At 40.0% G+C, this 15151-nt stretch overlaps 1 protein-coding gene across 2 annotated transcripts in view; it reads right to left on the minus strand.

Annotated features, from left to right (window-relative positions):
* LOC135054681 (oocyte zinc finger protein XlCOF22-like) overlaps window positions 1-15151 on the minus strand; it is a 54506-nt gene that overhangs the window by 24485 nt on the left and 14870 nt on the right. For both annotated transcript variants that reach the window (XM_063957939.1, XM_063957938.1), the window contains exons 2-3: window positions 2844-3010; window positions 2033-2191 (exon numbers count right to left, since the gene is read on the minus strand). In XM_063957939.1, the coding sequence (XP_063814009.1) occupies window positions 2033-2191; window positions 2844-2921 (237 nt within the window). In that variant the 5' untranslated portion in view covers window positions 2922-3010. The remainder of the gene's footprint in view (window positions 1-2032; window positions 2192-2843; window positions 3011-15151) is intronic.

The raw sequence follows: 15151 nt of genomic DNA on the forward strand, positions 1-15151 counted from the left end.
CCCGGCGCGCTGTAGCCCGCTAAAATTTGAAATTGCAAAGTGGCGGGGGTACTCTATACAGTGATCGGACACCGTATAGCCTTCTTTTACCACCAAAAACCTCAGTAACTGCTGCCCAGGGCGCTCCCCCCTAGCTCCCTGCACCCTGTGAGTGCCGTTGGTGTGTGTGTGGGAACATGGAGCGCAGCGCTACTGCTGCGCTGTACCTCCGTTACTGAAGTCTTCTGCCATCACTGAAGTCTTCGGATCTTCTCATACTCACCCGGCTTATTTCTTCTGGCTTCTGTGAGGGGGGTGACGGTGCGGTTCCGGGAACAAGCAGCTAGGCGAACCAAGTGATCGACCCTCTGCAGCTAATGGTGTCCAGTAGCCTAAGAAGCAGAGCCCTTAACTCACAGAAGTAGGTCTGACTTCTCTCCCCTCAGTCCCACGCTGCAGGGAGCCTGTAGCCAGCAGGTCTCCCTGAAAATAATAAACCTAACAAACGTCTTTCCAGAGAAACTCTGTAGAGCTCCCCAAGTGTGTGTCCAGTCAGTCCTGGGCACAAAGTCTAACTGAGGTCTGGAGGAGGGGCATAGAGAGAGGAGCCAGTTCACACCCAGTTTAAGTCTTTACAGTGTGCCCAAGCTCCTGCGGATCTCGTCTATACCCCATGGTCCTTTTGGAGTCCCCAGCATCCTCTAGGACGTAAGAGAAAAGTACGTAGGTTAAAGATTACATCCAGCAGCCACAGCTGCTCGAATTTCAGTGTAAAAGGTATTGCTTTTTCTGTCCTGTATGTAAATCAGCTTTCACAGTATAATGTCCCATTACCAGCAGCCACCTCTCCAGTCATCACCCAGACACGTCCCCCGGTGTTACTGTATAATGACCCATTACCAGCAGTCATCTCTCTATTCCCAGCAGTCACCGCTCCAGTCATCACCCAGACACGTCTCCTGGTGTTACTGTATAATGTCCCATATCCAGCAGTCACCTCTCCAGTCATCACCCAGACACATCCCCCGGTGTTACTGTATAATGTCCCATTCCCAGCAGTCACCTCTCCAGTCATCACCCAGACACGTCACTTGGTGTTACTGTATGATGACCCATTCCCAGCAGTCACCTCTCCAGTCATCACCCAGACACGTCCCCTGGTGTTACTGTATAATGCCCCATTCCCAGCAGTCACGTCTCCAGTCATCACCCAGACACATCCCCTGGTGTTACTGTATAATGTCCCATTCCCAGCAGTCACCTCTCCAGTCATCATCCGGACACATCTCCTGGTATTACCGTATAATGTCCCATTCCCAGCAGTCACCTCTCCAGTCATCACCCAGACACGTCCCCTGGTGTTACTGTATAATGACCCATTCCCAGCAGTCACCTCTCCAGTCATCAACCAGACACATCCCCTGGTGTTACTGTATAATGTCCCTTTCCCAGCAGTCACCTCTCCAGTCATCACCCAGACACATCCCCTGGTGTTACTGTATAATGACCCATTACCAGCAGTCACCTCTCCAGTCATCAACCAGACACGTCCCCTGGTGTTACTGTATAAAGTCCCATTCCCAGCAGTCACCTCTCCAGTCATCACCAGGACACGTCCCCTGGTGTTAGTGTATAATGTCCCATTACCAGCAGTCACCTCTCCAATCATCACCCAGACATGACCCCTGGTGTTACTGTATATTGCCCCATTCCCAGCAGTCACCTCTCCAGTCATCACCCAGACACATCCCCTGCTGTTACTGTATAATGCCCCATTCCCAGCAGTCACCTCTCCAGTCATTACCCGGACACATCTCCTGGTGTTACTGCATAATGTCCCATTCCCAGCAGTCACCTCTCCAGTCATCACCCAGACACGTCCACTGGTGTTACTGTATAATGTCCCATTCCGAGCAGTCACCTCTCCAGTCATCACCCAGACACGTCCACTGGTGTTACTGTATAATGCCCCATTCCGAGCAGTCACCTCTCCAGTCATCACCCAGACACATCCCCTGGTGTTACTGTATAATGCCCCATTCTCAGCAGTCACCTCTCCAGTTGGCAGCTGAATGATCTTGTTGGTGAGTTCCAGGATCATTTGGTCATTTTGTCTCTCATTTATCAGTGAGTGAGTTGGAGGCACAGTGATGGAGTCACAGCCGATGGGTGTCAAATGGTCACTGGATATCTTCTTCACTACTGTATAATCCTGTATATTGGGACAACATTGAAATATAAATTAAAAGTTTGCCAATTTGGATTAACTCTTTTTAGAGAATAATTGTGCAAAATGTCCCTGTATGTATTACTATAGATATACATGATGTCACTGTGACACTTTTACATCCCCTCACCTCCCCAGTCATGTCCCTGTATTATTACAATAGATATGTGATGTCACTGTTACACTCCCAGAGCCCCTCACCTCCTCAGTCATGTCCCTGTATTAGTACTATAGATATAGGTGATGTCACTATGACACTCCCAGATCCCCTCACCTCCCCAGTCATGTCCCTGTATTATTATTATTATAGATATAAGTGATGTCACTGTTACACTCCCAGATCCCCTCACCTCCTCAGTCATGTCCCTGTATTATTACTATAGATATAGGTGATGTCACTATGACACTCGCAGATCCCCCTCACCTCCCCAGTCATGTCCCTGTATTATTATTATTATAGATATAAGTGATGTCACTGTGACACTCCCAGATCCACTCACCTCCCTGTATTATTACTATAGGTATAAGTGATGTCACTGTGACACTCCCAAATCCCCTCACCTTCCCAGTCATGTCCCTGTATTATTATTACTATAGATATAAGTGATGTCACCGCTGCGCTTTAAGGTCCCCTCACCTCCCCAGTCAGCACGTAGATGATCTCCAGAGTTAGGTTTAGTATCCTGTCGGTCATGTGACTCCGGTCCTTGTCCATCTTCAGTGACTCAGCAATTTATACAGGACGCGTTTCACAATCACGTGATGACTAAACTAAGACTCTGTGGATCCACACTGCGTATTTATCTAGGAATAAATATAATTATTAAAAAAAAAATTGAAATAACATCACATTGTACACTTTCAAATATCTTTAATACGGCTTCAATTAACATCAACAACACTTTCCTTAGGGTTCTTCAGGGTAACCGTCCTTTTCCGTCTCAGCAAATGAAGATATCAACATACAGTATGGAAGAAAACAGAAGCACAAGATCTTAGTGTAATATAGTTGTTATCCTTTGTTTTAAACCGTATTACGTAATGATCGTGTTCCTGTTTTGTTCTATATGCTGAAATCTCCATTGACAGAAAAGGAGGGTTACCCTAAATAAAGGGGAGTGTTGAACTGTTTTAATATTTGCAAGCAATAGATGGTTGCAGACTAGCGCTGAGTTTAAAAATAATGAAATTTATAAACAACTTGAGACTTTTCAATCTTCGTCCAAAGTTTCTTTCAAGCTCTTTCCACACATCAGAAAGACACTCACTTTATTATTCTGTCTCGCTTTCATGTAAAGGTATCTTTCTATCACCATACATCCACGGTACACTTCACTTGCAATGGACTTAGCTATTGGAATAACACTTACATTAGTGTCCTATCCCGCGTCCACATCAAGGTATCTTTCGTATCCCTCACAGTAGGGGCGGCAGGAATAAGGCAGACCAGTATTTTTCCAAAAAAACACACGGCTTCTTTATTCATCCAATACAGCAAGTAAGTGATCTGGTATGATGGTTAGCAGCAAACTTCAACGCGTTTCGGGGATACCCTCCCCTTCCTCAAGAAGTAAAATGTATGTTCTAATCAGCCCGGTTATATTTAGGCTTCACAAGGTCACATGATCCATTTTGACCAATCCCTCACCATAGACAATTAACAGGTGTATATGTTTAAACAATTAAGAACTCCCACAACAGGAGTAACTTGCACATAAATCATACAACATGTTTTCAATACACAGATTAAAAATATATAAACATAATTAAACACATTCAGCGTTGGTAATGATTAGGATCAGAATGTTTGATCCTCATAAGCAAAACATGCATTGCAGCAGACCTGTTTAGTTTTCAGAAAACAAGCAGTACAAAACCAAAACGCACTGTTTAGTTTATGTGCCCATATAGAGCACTAGAGACGTGGAGAATATTCTCTCACTAGATACGATATAAATAGGACCCGCTGTATGTTAAGCACAATTAAACTCAGACAGGTTTCCAGATATTAAACCGGCAAATAGCCGGCGATGCGGGTTTAATATACCCAAGTAAAAATAATTTGGAGGATAAATGCAGAAAATAAATGCAGTCGGCAGATGACTGGCGGTGCAGATAAAACGGACCCGAATGGGAATGCTCTCTTGGCGTATATAATACTCGTTTTCGGACTTAAACAGACCCCCCGACATATAAACTGTGGCACAACATTATAGAGATATCATATTGTAACAGACGTCCAGGAGTCATTGGGTGCAGAGAGCTTCATCTGGTTGTCTCAAACGGTGCTGGATTGTTGTTACAGTTCTTGTCTTCCGTGGGTCAGTTTTTTTATTCCGCATAAAGCACATGATTGTGACTCAAAGATGAAACATGAAAGGTGACAGAGACAACACAAAAAAAAGAGAATTTAGGAGCGGCAGACTACAATACATATAGCATTACAGAAACCATTTAATCTCGAACTCTAAATTTAAACCACTTGGTGTTAGAGTTCTCAAGTGGTGTATAGTTTTCATTTCTGTTTGTGCTAAAAGTTTCTCTGTGCACCGAGATCTCCAGTTATTTTTAACTGTTTTTATGCCTATAAAACTTTTTAGACCTCCGAGGTTGCAGTTGTGCTTATTTTTAAAATGGTTAGATACACTGTGCAACTCGTACCCCTTCTTTATATTCCTAGTGTGTTCTGATAGGCGTTCTTTTAGCATTCTTCCCGTTCTCCCCACATATTGCAGTCCACAATGACACTCTAGAAGGTATATGACATTCTTTGTGCAGCAGGTAATAAAATCCTTAATCGGATATGTGGTCTGTGTCTGATTTGATGTGTATTCTGTTATTTTTCTATTTACATTACAGCTTTTACACATAGGGCAGAAGCCACATCGAAAAAAACCTTTTGAGGTGATTCTAGTTTGCATTCTTTCGATGGGCAAAGCACTCTTTACGAGCATATCTTTTAAGTTTTTAGCTTTACGGTAAATGAATCTTGGGCGATTCCTAATATTACCAGACAGTAACGGATCCTTCATTAATATATACCAATGTTTTCCAATAATCTGCTCTAACTGTTTATGTTGAGAGTTAAATTGGGTTATGAATGCTACTTCTTGATTCATACGGGGATCCTTTTTCTGACTATTAAGCATGGTGGAGCGTTCTAACATCCGAGTCTCAGCACGAGCTTTAGTGACTATTACAGGATTATATCCTTTATCTAGGAATTGTTTCTCCATAATTTCAGCATGTGCATCATATGCACTTATATCCGTACAGTTCCTACGTAATCTCCTAAACTGGCTTTTGGGTATACTCCTCAGCCAGTTGGAGTGATGATTGCTGTCGGAATTCATAAAGGAGTTACAATCTGTTGGTTTTGTAAAATTCCTTGTAACCAATCTTTCACCCTCTGGGTATATGCATAAATCTAAAAAATTAATCTCTGTAGTATTAATATTAAATGTAAATTCAATATTTCTGTTGTTTGAATTGAGGTATGCACAAAACGTTTCCAAAGATGGACGATCTCCGTCCCAAATGAACAGGACGTCATCTATATATCTCGTCCAGAGTACTAGACTGGCACCCCACTGGTGATCAGACCAAATCGTCTGATTTTCCCAGTGGGCCATAAATAAATTAGCATAACTAGGTGCCAGTCTAGTACCCATCGCCGCTCCGAGCAGCTGTAAGTAAAAATCTCCCTCATACCAGAAAAAGTTATTGTGCAATATGAGTGATACTCCCTCCAAGATAAATTGTATATCTACAACAGGGGTGTTTGCTTCAGTTAAGAAATGTTGGAGTGCCTCTAATCCCTGATCGTGTGAAATAATCGTATATAAGGACTTCACATCTGCTGTTACCAAGAGGTAATGTGATTTCCATTGTACAGCTGCCAACTTATTGATGACTGATATAGTGTCTCTTAAATAGGATTTTGTGTCCACTACAAGCGGTTGAATTTTTTGGTCTAAAAATTCTGATAAATTTGAAAGGGCGGAGCCAATCCCAGCTACAATGGGACGGCCTGGGGGTCGATCTATACTTTTGTGGACCTTGGGTAAAACGTACAATGCCGGAATGGCAGGATTATCGATTTTAATATAATTTTGTTCATCCAAAGTTAATGTCCCTAGTGTCGTATATAAACCCATAAATGTGTCTAGTTTTTTTGTGATTGTCGTGGATGGGTCTCCCTTCAGTTTTTTGTAAGTAGTGGTATCCGACAGCTGGCGTACCACTTCTGTATGATAGTCATCCCTATTCAGGATGACTATCCCCCCGCCTTTATCGGCGGGTTTAATTACTATTTGATCGTTACTTCTAAGGGTCCCTATTGCATTCCTCTGATTTTTGGTTAAATTGCATTTTTTAGGGGGCTTAAAGTGAGTTTTTTCTAGATCTTCCTTAACTAACCGTTCAAAGGTTTCGACAAAACAACCCCTTTTATGTTTAGGGAAAAAGGTGGATCTCTTTTTAAAGACCTTTACTTGTTCTTGTTCTTCATCTTTGGGAGTATTACCATCTGTTGTGTCCGCAAAAAATCTTTTTAAAGTTAATTTGCGGATGAAACACTGTAGGTCTATGTAAGTACCAAAGTTATCAATTTTACTGGAGGGGGCAAATTTTAAACCCTTTTCCAGGAGATCTTGTTCGTCCTTTGACAGACTGTAACTACTCAAATTGTATATCTTGGTTTTACTCTGTTCTTTCTGTATAATTTCTAATGGCTGGTCATTTTGTTTTCCCTCTTTCTTCAGGAGTAGTCTTTTCTTTTTTGACATTCCTTTGAATTTGCCCGCTCTACAACCTCTTATATTTTTGTTAGTATTAAGCTTTCCTTTTACTTTTGTCTGTATTTTGTGGGTCGTCTCTCTAAAAAAGTATTTTTCTCGTACTGTCTTTTATGGCTGATATTTTCCTCCCTTTCCTCACGGTAACCTAAATCACCAATTTCCTTATCGTGAACAGGTGGTCTTCTCATGAGATATTCATTTCTGCTAGGTGAAGCTCTTCCTACATATTTACGATTAATATAAGAATGATTCGTGTTTCTATCCTCAAAACGTCTCTTTTGATTAGGTGTGGCACTATCCCTATGTGATGGGAATCGACCTCTCCTTAACCAACGGGATCTCTGTTCACGAGGTATATCATTGCTATAATTGTCAGGTCTCAACATGTTACGACCCGAAGGGGGATTTTGTACATCCCGATCGGGTGGAGCTGTTGTGACCCCCACATTGGTATTAACCTCGTGCACATTACCTTCTTTATAATCGTTTTTGTCTCTATTGTACTTTTTTTGTTTCTTTTTCATAAGTTCTTGTTCATTTCTTCTTACTCTAATCGAGATACGGTCTTCTAGTTCTTTATAATCTTTCAAATCGGATGATGGTTTAATTAAGGATTCAGTCATTTCAATTTCTTTCTCTATGTCTACAAGCATGTGCTTTTTTTCTTTAATTATATGTTCCATCAATTTAAATGAACAAGAATCCAGAATTGAAAACCACTCCTTTTTGAAAGTGTCCGATTCCCCTTCGAAAGAGGGATATTTATTAAGTCTTAATCCCCGTGGTATAAGGTTATCTTTAATATACCTTTCTAAGGTGGCAATTTCCCACCATAAATTCCCCTCCTTTAGAAGTAATTTTTCTAATTTGCGCATTGCACTCTCTAGAGTATCATCTTGCAATGTAATATCTTTACCATTGGGATCAAATACACTCTGTAGTAAATCCCTACGTTCTCTCCTGTGTTTAAACATGTTAATAGACAAAGTTTAATACTACTAAAACAAGGTTAAATTAGGATAAAAGGCGGCAGCTGGGCCACACAGCAAGGGAACACACACTCTGACAATAGTTTTTGTATGCAGCCCTGCGCTGCCAGTTAAAAGCAGCCTGTTTGCAACACGTGGGATATTCCCTTATTTATCCCTATGAACCACACGAAATATACACAAGCAATAGATGGTTGCAGACTAGCGCTGAGTTTAAAAATAATGAAATTTATAAACAACTTGAGACTTTTCAATCTTCGTCCAAAGTTTCTTTCAAGCTCTTTCCACACATCAGAAAGACACTCACTTTATTATTCTGTCTCGCTTTCATGTAAAGGTATCTTTCTATCACCATACATCCACGGTACACTTCACTTGCAATGGACTTAGCTATTGGAATAACACTTACATTAGTGTCCTATCCCGCGTCCACATCAAGGTATCTTTCGTATCCCTCACAGTAGGGGCGGCAGGAATAAGGCAGACCAGTATTTTTCCAAAAAAACACACGGCTTCTTTATTCATCCAATACAGCAAGTAAGTGATCTGGTATGATGGTTAGCAGCAAACTTCAACGCGTTTCGGGGATACCCTCCCCTTCCTCAAGAAGTAAAATGTATGTTCTAATCAGCCCGGTTATATTTAGGCTTCACAAGGTCACATGATCCATTTTGACCAATCCCTCACCATAGACAATTAACAGGTGTATATGTTTAAACAATTAAGAACTCCCACAACAGGAGTAACTTGCACATAAATCATACAACATGTTTTCAATACACAGATTAAAAATATATAAACATAATTAAACACATTCAGCGTTGGTAATGATTAGGATCAGAATGTTTGATCCTCATAAGCAAAACATGCATTGCAGCAGACCTGTTTAGTTTTCAGAAAACAAGCAGTACAAAACCAAAACGCACTGTTTAGTTTATGTGCCCATATAGAGCACTAGAGACGTGGAGAATATTCTCTCACTAGATACGATATAAATAGGACCCGCTGTATGTTAAGCACAATTAAACTCAGACAGGTTTCCAGATATTAAACCGGCAAATAGCCGGCGATGCGGGTTTAATATACCCAAGTAAAAATAATTTGGAGGATAAATGCAGAAAATAAATGCAGTCGGCAGATGACTGGCGGTGCAGATAAAACGGACCCGAATGGGAATGCTCTCTTGGCGTATATAATACTCGTTTTCGGACTTAAACAGACCCCCCGACATATATGTCGGGGGGTCTGTTTAAGTCCGAAAACGAGTATTATATACGCCAAGAGAGCATTCCCATTCGGGTCCGTTTTATCTGCACCGCCAGTCATCTGCCGACTGCATTTATTTTCTGCATTTATCCTCCAAATTATTTTTACTTGGGTATATTAAACCCGCATCGCCGGCTATTTGCCGGTTTAATATCTGGAAACCTGTCTGAGTTTAATTGTGCTTAACATACAGCGGGTCCTATTTATATCGTATCTAGTGAGAGAATATTCTCCACGTCTCTAGTGCTCTATATGGGCACATAAACTAAACAGTGCGTTTTGGTTTTGTACTGCTTGTTTTCTGAAAACTAAACAGGTCTGCTGCAATGCATGTTTTGCTTATGAGGATCAAACATTCTGATCCTAATCATTACCAACGCTGAATGTGTTTAATTATGTTTATATATTTTTAATCTGTGTATTGAAAACATGTTGTATGATTTATGTGCAAGTTACTCCTGTTGTGGGAGTTCTTAATTGTTTAAACATATACACCTGTTAATTGTCTATGGTGAGGGATTGGTCAAAATGGATCATGTGACCTTGTGAAGCCTAAATATAACCGGGCTGATTAGAACATACATTTTACTTCTTGAGGAAGGGGAGGGTATCCCCGAAACGCGTTGAAGTTTGCTGCTAACCATCATACCAGATCACTTACTTGCTGTATTGGATGAATAAAGAAGCCATGTGTTTTTTTGGAAAAATACTGGTCTGCCTTATTCCTGCCGCCCCTACTGTGAGGGATACGAAAGATACCTTGATGTGGACGCGGGATAGGACACTAATGTAAGTGTTATTCCAATAGCTAAGTCCATTGCAAGTGAAGTGTACCGTGGATGTATGGTGATAGAAAGATACCTTTACATGAAAGCGAGACAGAATAATAAAGTGAGTGTCTTTCTGATGTGTGGAAAGAGCTTGAAAGAAACTTTGGACGAAGATTGAAAAGTCTCAAGTTGTTTATAAATTTCATTATTTTTAAACTCAGCGCTAGTCTGCAACCATCTATTGCTTGTGTATATTTCGTGTGGTTCATAGGGATAAATAAGGGAATATCCCACGTGTTGCAAACAGGCTGCTTTTAACTGGCAGCGCAGGGCTGCATACAAAAACTATTGTCAGAGTGTGTGTTCCCTTGCTGTGTGGCCCAGCTGCCGCCTTTTATCCTAATTTAACCTTGTTTTAGTAGTATTAAACTTTGTCTATTAACATGTTTAAACACAGGAGAGAACGTAGGGATTTACTACAGAGTGTATTTGATCCCAATGGTAAAGATATTACATTGCAAGATGATACTCTAGAGAGTGCAATGCGCAAATTAGAAAAATTACTTCTAAAGGAGGGGAATTTATGGTGGGAAATTGCCACCTTAGAAAGGTATATTAAAGATAACCTTATACCACGGGGATTAAGACTTAATAAATATCCCTCTTTCGAAGGGGAATCGGACACTTTCAAAAAGGAGTGGTTTTCAATTCTGGATTCTTGTTCATTTAAATTGATGGAACATATAATTAAAGAAAAAAAGCACATGCTTGTAGACATAGAGAAAGAAATTGAAATGACTGAATCCTTAATTAAACCATCATCCGATTTGAAAGATTATAAAGAACTAGAAGACCGTATCTCGATTAGAGTAAGAAGAAATGAACAAGAACTTATGAAAAAGAAACAAAAAAAGTACAATAGAGACAAAAACGATTATAAAGAAGGTAATGTGCACGAGGTTAATACCAATGTGGGGGTCACAACAGCTCCACCCGATCGGGATGTACAAAATCCCCCTTCGGGTCGTAACATGTTGAGACCTGACAATTATAGCAATGATATACCTCGTGAACAGAGATCCCGTTGGTTAAGGAGAGGTCGATTCCCATCACATAGGGATAGTGCCACACCTAATCAAAAGAGACGTTTTGAGGATAGAAACACGAATCATTCTTATATTAATCGTAAATATGTAGGAAGAGCTTCACCTAGCAGAAATGAATATCTCATGAGAAGACCACCTGTTCACGATAAGGAAATTGGTGATTTAGGTTACCGTGAGGAAAGGGAGGAAAATATCAGCCATAAAAGACAGTACGAGAAAAATACTTTTTTAGAGAGACGACCCACAAAATACAGACAAAAGTAAAAGGAAAGCTTAATACTAACAAAAATATAAGAGGTTGTAGAGCGGGCAAATTCAAAGGAATGTCAAAAAAGAAAAGACTACTCCTGAAGAAAGAGGGAAAACAAAATGACCAGCCATTAGAAATTATACAGAAAGAACAGAGTAAAACCAAGATATACAATTTGAGTAGTTACAGTCTGTCAAAGGACGAACAAGATCTCCTGGAAAAGGGTTTAAAATTTGCCCCCTCCAGTAAAATTGATAACTTTGGTACTTACATAGACCTACAGTGTTTCATCCGCAAATTAACTTTAAAAAGATTTTTTGCGGACACAACAGATGGTAATACTCCCAAAGATGAAGAACAAGAACAAGTAAAGGTCTTTAAAAAGAGATCCACCTTTTTCCCTAAACATAAAAGGGGTTGTTTTGTCGAAACCTTTGAACGGTTAGTTAAGGAAGATCTAGAAAAAACTCACTTTAAGCCCCCTAAAAAATGCAATTTAACCAAAAATCAGAGGAATGCAATAGGGACCCTTAGAAGTAACGATCAAATAGTAATTAAACCCGCCGATAAAGGCGGGGGGATAGTCATCCTGAATAGGGATGACTATCATACAGAAGTGGTACGCCAGCTGTCGGATACCACTACTTACAAAAAACTGAAGGGAGACCCATCCACGACAATCACAAAAAAACTAGACACATTTATGGGTTTATATACGACACTAGGGACATTAACTTTGGATGAACAAAATTATATTAAAATCGATAATCCTGCCATTCCGGCATTGTACGTTTTACCCAAGGTCCACAAAAGTATAGATCGACCCCCAGGCCGTCCCATTGTAGCTGGGATTGGCTCCGCCCTTTCAAATTTATCAGAATTTTTAGACCAAAAAATTCAACCGCTTGTAGTGGACACAAAATCCTATTTAAGAGACACTATATCAGTCATCAATAAGTTGGCAGCTGTACAATGGAAATCACATTACCTCTTGGTAACAGCAGATGTGAAGTCCTTATATACGATTATTTCACACGATCAGGGATTAGAGGCACTCCAACATTTCTTAACTGAAGCAAACACCCCTGTTGTAGATATACAATTTATCTTGGAGGGAGTATCACTCATATTGCACAATAACTTTTTCTGGTATGAGGGAGATTTTTACTTACAGCTGCTCGGAGCGGCGATGGGTACTAGACTGGCACCTAGTTATGCTAATTTATTTATGGCCCACTGGGAAAATCAGACGATTTGGTCTGATCACCAGTGGGGTGCCAGTCTAGTACTCTGGACGAGATATATAGATGACGTCCTGTTCATTTGGGACGGAGATCGTCCATCTTTGGAAACGTTTTGTGCATACCTCAATTCAAACAACAGAAATATTGAATTTACATTTAATATTAATACTACAGAGATTAATTTTTTAGATTTATGCATATACCCAGAGGGTGAAAGATTGGTTACAAGGAATTTTACAAAACCAACAGATTGTAACTCCTTTATGAATTCCGACAGCAATCATCACTCCAACTGGCTGAGGAGTATACCCAAAAGCCAGTTTAGGAGATTACGTAGGAACTGTACGGATATAAGTGCATATGATGCACATGCTGAAATTATGGAGAAACAATTCCTAGATAAAGGATATAATCCTGTAATAGTCACTAAAGCTCGTGCTGAGACTCGGATGTTAGAACGCTCCACCATGCTTAATAGTCAGAAAAAGGATCCCCGTATGAATCAAGAAGTAGCATTCATAACCCAATTTAACTCTCAACATAAACAGTTAGAGCAGATTATTGGAAAACATTGGTATATATTAATGAAGGATCCGTTACTGTCTGGTAATATTAGGAATCGCCCAAGATTCATTTACCGTAAAGCTAAAAACTTAAAAGATATGCTCGTAAAGAGTGCTTTGCCCATCGAAAGAATGCAAACTAGAATCGCCTCAAAAGGTTTTTTTCGATGTGGCTTCTGCCCTATGTGTAAAAGCTGTAATGTAAATAGAAAAATAACAGAATACACATCAAATCAGACACAGACCACATATCCGATTAAGGATTTTATTACCTGCTGCACAAAGAATGTCATATACCTTCTAGAGTGTCATTGTGGACTGCAATATGTGGGGAGAACGGGAAGAATGCTAAAAGAACGCCTATCAGAACACACTAGGAATATAAAGAAGGGGTACGAGTTGCACAGTGTATCTAACCATTTTAAAAATAAGCACAACTGCAACCTCGGAGGTCTAAAAAGTTTTATAGGCATAAAAACAGTTAAAAATAACTGGAGATCTCGGTGCACAGAGAAACTTTTAGCACAAACAGAAATGAAAACTATACACCACTTGAGAACTCTAACACCAAGTGGTTTAAATTTAGAGTTCGAGATTAAATGGTTTCTGTAATGCTATATGTATTGTAGTCTGCCGCTCCTAAATTCTCTCTTTTTTTTGTGTTGTCTCTGTCACCTTTCATGTTTCATCTTTGAGTCACAATCATGTGCTTTATGCGGAATAAAAAAACTGACCCACGGAAGACAAGAACTGTAACAACAATCCAGCACCGTTTGAGACAACCAGATGAAGCTCTCTGCACCCAATGACTCCTGGACGTCTGTTACAATATGATATCTCTATAATGTTGTGCCACAGTTTATATGTCGGGGGGTCTGTTTAAGTCCGAAAACGAGTATTATATACGCCAAGAGAGCATTCCCATTCGGGTCCGTTTTATCTGCACCGCCAGTCATCTGCCGACTGCATTTATTTTCTGCATTTATCCTCCAAATTATTTTTACTTGGGTATATTAAACCCGCATCGCCGGCTATTTGCCGGTTTAATATCTGGAAACCTGTCTGAGTTTAATTGTGCTTAACATACAGCGGGTCCTATTTATATCGTATCTAGTGAGAGAATATTCTCCACGTCTCTAGTGCTCTATATGGGCACATAAACTAAACAGTGCGTTTTGGTTTTGTACTGCTTGTTTTCTGAAAACTAAACAGGTCTGCTGCAATGCATGTTTTGCTTATGAGGATCAAACATTCTGATCCTAATCATTACCAACGCTGAATGTGTTTAATTATGTTTATATATTTTTAATCTGTGTATTGAAAACATGTTGTATGATTTATGTGCAAGTTACTCCTGTTGTGGGAGTTCTTAATTGTTTAAACATATACACCTGTTAATTGTCTATGGTGAGGGATTGGTCAAAATGGATCATGTGACCTTGTGAAGCCTAAATATAACCGGGCTGATTAGAACATACATTTTACTTCTTGAGGAAGGGGAGGGTATCCCCGAAACGCGTTGAAGTTTGCTGCTAACCATCATACCAGATCACTTACTTGCTGTATTGGATGAATAAAGAAGCCGTGTGTTTTTTTGGAAAAATACTGGTCTGCCTTATTCCTGCCGCCCCTACTGTGAGGGATACGAAAGATACCTTGATGTGGACGCGGGATAGGACACTAATGTAAGTGTTATTCCAATAGCTAAGTCCATTGCAAGTGAAGTGTACCGTGGATGTATGGTGATAGAAAGATACCTTTACATGAAAGCGAGACAGAATAATAAAGTGAGTGTCTTTCTGATGTGTGGAAAGAGCTTGAAAGAAACTTTGGACGAAGATTGAAAAGTCTCAAGTTGTTTATAAATTTCATTATTTTTAAACTCAGCGCTAGTCTGCAACCATCTATTGCTTGTGTATATTTCGTGTGGTTCATAGGGATAAATAAGGGAATATCCC

The sequence above is a fragment of the Pseudophryne corroboree genome, chromosome 3 (assembly GCF_028390025.1).
Source record: "Pseudophryne corroboree isolate aPseCor3 chromosome 3, aPseCor3.hap2, whole genome shotgun sequence".
NCBI classification, from domain to species: Eukaryota; Metazoa; Chordata; class Amphibia; order Anura; family Myobatrachidae; genus Pseudophryne; species Pseudophryne corroboree.